Source organism: Populus euphratica, unplaced genomic scaffold (genome assembly GCF_000495115.2).
Source record: "Populus euphratica unplaced genomic scaffold, PopEup_1.0 scaffold68.1, whole genome shotgun sequence".
NCBI lineage: Eukaryota > Viridiplantae > Streptophyta > Magnoliopsida > Malpighiales > Salicaceae > Populus > Populus euphratica.
Window position 1 is genome coordinate 1,277,536 of NW_011499901.1, and position 4,357 is coordinate 1,281,892.

General features: G+C 37.1%; 1 protein-coding gene across 1 annotated transcript; it reads right to left on the bottom strand.

Annotated features, from left to right (window-relative positions):
- Positions 1–1,098: 1,098 nt before the first annotated feature.
- On the bottom strand, positions 1,099–3,796 carry LOC105132953 (thaumatin-like protein 1). Its single transcript, XM_011036708.1, has 3 exons — positions 3,593–3,796; positions 2,814–3,504; positions 1,099–1,882 (listed from the first exon to the last, which is right to left on the bottom strand). Exons 1-3 carry the CDS (start codon positions 3,654–3,656, stop codon positions 1,678–1,680), a joined length of 960 nt encoding a protein of 319 aa, XP_011035010.1. The 5' UTR covers positions 3,657–3,796; the 3' UTR covers positions 1,099–1,677.
- Positions 3,797–4,357: the final 561 nt, after the last annotated feature.

Here is a 4,357-nt window from a genome sequence, read left to right on the forward strand (position 1 = left end):
GCCGGTGGCATCGGGCACTTATCGTTGAATTCTAATGTGCATGATTGCTAAGCTACATGCGATGCTCCAGGCCCGGAAGAAACATATCAAACTACAGAACATGGCCGATCGAGATGCTCGTGCCCTCAATATCGAACTGACGAGCAGGTATGAGATGTGACAGTACCCTCTTGATCAAAATTTTCAATTCCAACCTTCTCAATCTACACCAAACTAGACAGAATTTTCTCCCACTCCTAATTTGACCAGGCTATTAATTTCCCACCCTCGGGCATGGAAAAATTAGCCTTCGATATTAGCTAACATCTGTTTATGGATTGGTTGAGTCCTTGTCTGCCATTGCTTGGATTTTAGAAATTTTCGTTTTTCAGGGAGAAAAATCATGATCATAGCTGTTAAATTTGATTTGGGAATGGCCTCGAAAAAGAAACTGGGTTATTGAGTTATTAGATCAACTTGAAAATTAGATGGTTAAGTAGTTAAATCACTTTAATTAATGTTGTTTTTTCTATGTTGTTTATGTTAACTATTATGTCTGAATTAAATTGATTTTAATCAGATCATTAAAAACGTGATAAAATTAATTAAATTTTATTTAAGTTAATATCTTGTCTAATTAAATTAAAAATCAGCCTGGGTTAAGTTCTACATTCTAAAACCTTCGAATCAACCCGTCAAATAGCATCAAGTTATGTAAATATAAATATGATTCTTTCAGCTTGGAGTATAGCACGATCAAAACCCTCGTGCTAACAGTAAAATAGTGCGTTGAGATTTTGTTGGCTAAAGGCCTAAAATTAATTGTTCTTTGTATTATAAACAAAGTCGATCCTATTACAGCTGAAGAATCAATTTTTTGTGGGGTTCTCGAATATGCCAGAGATAGTCTGATGGGTTACTTGCCCACAATGGCTCTTATCTAATGCTGGCAAGTACTAGCATCACCTTCCACGCTCAAAACACTACCGCTTTCTTTATGTTATCCAATCTACCCTTGCACCATTATTTAATAACCAATTTCAGAACAGTTGCAATTATTGCCAAACTCTCAATTTCATGGATGTTTAAAGAATGCCAGTGGCAACATGACATCAAATATGCAGACAAACATGAAATTAGATGAGAGTTTTATTATCTGGGCACCAAATGCGGTGGTAACGCAATACAATTCACACGCTATCGAAACCAACAAATGAATCCCATCCCCTCCTTTGATAAAATAATAGTAATAATAATAACAATAACCTAAACGCTAAAAAGAAAAAGGAAAGAGTTTCATGCAGTTTGCACCACTACCATCACTAATCACACCATCTCCTCAGCCTCTTTAGTAGTATTTGACCCCCGTACAGGACAACAATGAATTGGATTTTCCTTTGTGGAGGAGTGGATGGAGTGATCTTCAATGGACGTGTGAGCTTTCAATCATGACTCAATTCCACGTATTCCACGTCAGTTTGGCCAACCCGTAGGGTCACATGGCCCATGCATGAAAAAGAGCTCAAAAAAGTACTAGGGTCCACTCCTTCAGAACCGACAGCCCCACTTGCGTAAAAATTCGGATGGCCGATTTTTGCAGGTTCATGCCTGCAAAGAGCGTAAACTAGACTGAAAGAAAGAGATTTCAAGGGGCCTGCTCTGGTGTGTACATATATATTTGTTTATAGGACTTATAAATTAGAATAGCTGCCGCCACTGCCAAATTGCAACTGTGAAGCTGACAATGGCCGCAGTAACGTGTGATCCTAACACGTTGTCATACATGGATGGTGATGCTCCATTTTGGCTCAAGGCGCCTTCGTACACCATTGTGCCGTTGATGAGTGGTGTCTTGGTATTTGTGTTCGTATTCTCAGAGTTCTGCTCCTGTGACGCTTTTTGGCTGCACAAGTTACCATAAACATAACCGTTAGCACCCTCGATATTCATTCACTCTACAAATCCGAGTAAAAAACTGAATTTATTGTGGGGATTTGGAAGGATGTGTGGTCTTCTGTGTAAATGTTTCGGATACAGCCACCTGTTCTGGAGACCACTTATTGCATGATGCCAGAGACGCGCATTAATTTAGGCAACATGCCTTCTTTTTCATGAAAAGGAACCGGATCCTACTGCCCCTCTCATTGTATAAAAATGCTTTACTTTACTTCCTACAGTGAAATACTGCCGAATTTTCTAGGTTCGAAAGCATTATAACTAAGATTCTCATCGGTAAATTCTAATATTTTTTAAGGAATTCTCGAGATTGAGAAAGACAATTGCAAAACACTCTACAGGAAACCTGGCAAGATGTTAAACAATATTATTTATCTCGTGATAGATGCTTACTTTCAGATATTTATTAAAAAAATATTTATTTTGAAAAAATTGAATTTTTTTATATTTTTAATAATGTTAATGTGTTAATATTACAAATAAAAAATCATTTATAAAAGCTGTTTTAATATTTTTGAAATAAAAAATATTTTTAAAAAAATATCATCCTCCACCGTATCATCAAATACAGCATAATCTATGCCGCGAATTGCAAAAAAAAAGCATAATCTATGCCGCGAATTGCAAAAAATAAAAATAAAAATGCTAGCGTAGTGCTGAAGTGATATGATTTTTCAACGGCTCACTTCATTATGTCAAAAACTGACACGACGTTTTCTCAAACGTTCCTTCAGCTGGCAGTAACTTAAAGCCAGGTGGTAAATGAGGACAAAACGGTCAGCTCAACGTTCATGTTTGCAAGCTCTTTTTTACTTTTTCTCGAACAAACACACCCTCTAACATTGCAAAAAAGTGACGAAGGTGGAGAGGAGATTTACCTGGTGTTAGGCGCGGGGCAGAAGGTAATCTGGTAATCAGCGGAGGCACAAGTGAAGGTACTAGTCTTATCATCGTAAGCGTAGCTGTAAGCGCGTGGACAGGCGTTCTTAAATATCTCGGAATACGATGAAGGCTTGCAAGTATCAGGCGTCCCATATGCACCGTTACAACAATACTGTGGTGACCTAAACGCTTCACAGGCGCTCTTACATGCCACGCTCTCGCCTCCAGTGCTCGTAACCTTAAGCTCCGAAGGACACGCGCCATTCAAATCCACCACGCATCCTGTGCTTGTACAATTCTGACCAGAACCGCCTTGGGGGACAACAAGCAACGGCAAGTTGTACCCATCTACAAGGCTGACATCAAAAAAATCCATCCCTCCATAGCCGTCAATCTTGAACTCTGCTAACGTAGCCGGAGGAGCTGCACCAGCGCCTGAACATTCTAGTTTTCCAGAGCCACAATCCCCTGTTAGGCAAGAGAATTTTCCTGTGGAGTCTTGAGAGCAATATGTGCGGCCCCATAAACGTCCACCCCATGAAGCTGGTGCTGTAATGGTTTTTGACTCCCCCTTTTGAAGGGAAAAACCAGTCGTGGAAAGAGCTGGTGCGTCTGCGTTGGACAGAATGCCTGGCCATACTGTGTAGCCACACTTATTTGTTAATGTAAAAGTTGTTGAAACAACACCTGAGAAAAAAATAAACATTAATTTCAAGAATTCAAAGAAAAGAACCAATTATAATTACAAAACCTCTCTTAAAAATATTATAATTACCCCAAATGAGTAAATGGGCAATGAAGAAGGATGATAAAGGGATAAGTAAAGTTCGTTGAGACATTGAAGAAGAATTGATAAGAGAAATGTGGAGAGGTAACAAGAAGAAGAGAAGTGTTTGGTAGTGTGATTAGCAATATGACACCACTCTTCTTCTTCTTGTGTCGTGTATGGAAATGAGGTAATGGGAAGACAGAACAGGGTATTTATAGACACAGAAGTCAGAACAGGGTATCTCTAAAAAAAAAATGTTATTTGATGGGGCCTAAAGGGCTGAGGACAGGAGATGGGCCAACAAAATTTAAGGTGACGAAGAGCCGCATCGTTTAAAATGCCGTTTGAGTAATTAAATATATTAGTTAATAGTTTGTTTAGGTGATTAAAATTGATTTCGTTAATTAAGGATTTTTTTAGATATGGTAATTAAAAATTATTTAAAATCTTGATTTGGAGTTAAATTGATTAAGAAAATCCTACAATAAATTATAAATTATTTAGATACTGAAATAATGGGAAATGAAGGATTCATTTTGTAAGTGACACTGGTAAAGAATGCAAGTAAAATTACATGTTTTTCATTATGGTGTAATAGCGTATATATATATATTTTTTGTAAGAATATGGTACAATTAGAGTTTTATTTTTTCATTTGGATTTACAAAATATGCTTTCTAGAGCTGGGATTTACTCAAATAAAAAAAATATTTTTAAAAAGTAATTTTTAAAAAACATATATTAAAATATTTTTTATTTTTAATATTAGTA

Coding starts and splice junctions, on each gene's coding strand:
- LOC105132953 (XM_011036708.1), bottom strand. CDS start 3,656: ATGTCTCAACGAACTTTACTTATCCCTTTATCATCCTTCTTCATTGCC. Junction 3,505..3,592: donor TGCCCATTTACTCATTTGGG/GTAATTATAATA, acceptor TTTTTTTCTCAG/GTGTTGTTTCAACAACTTTT. Junction 1,883..2,813: donor TGCCCCGCGCCTAACACCAG/GTAAATCTCCTC, acceptor TAACTTGTGCAG/CCAAAAAGCGTCACAGGAGC.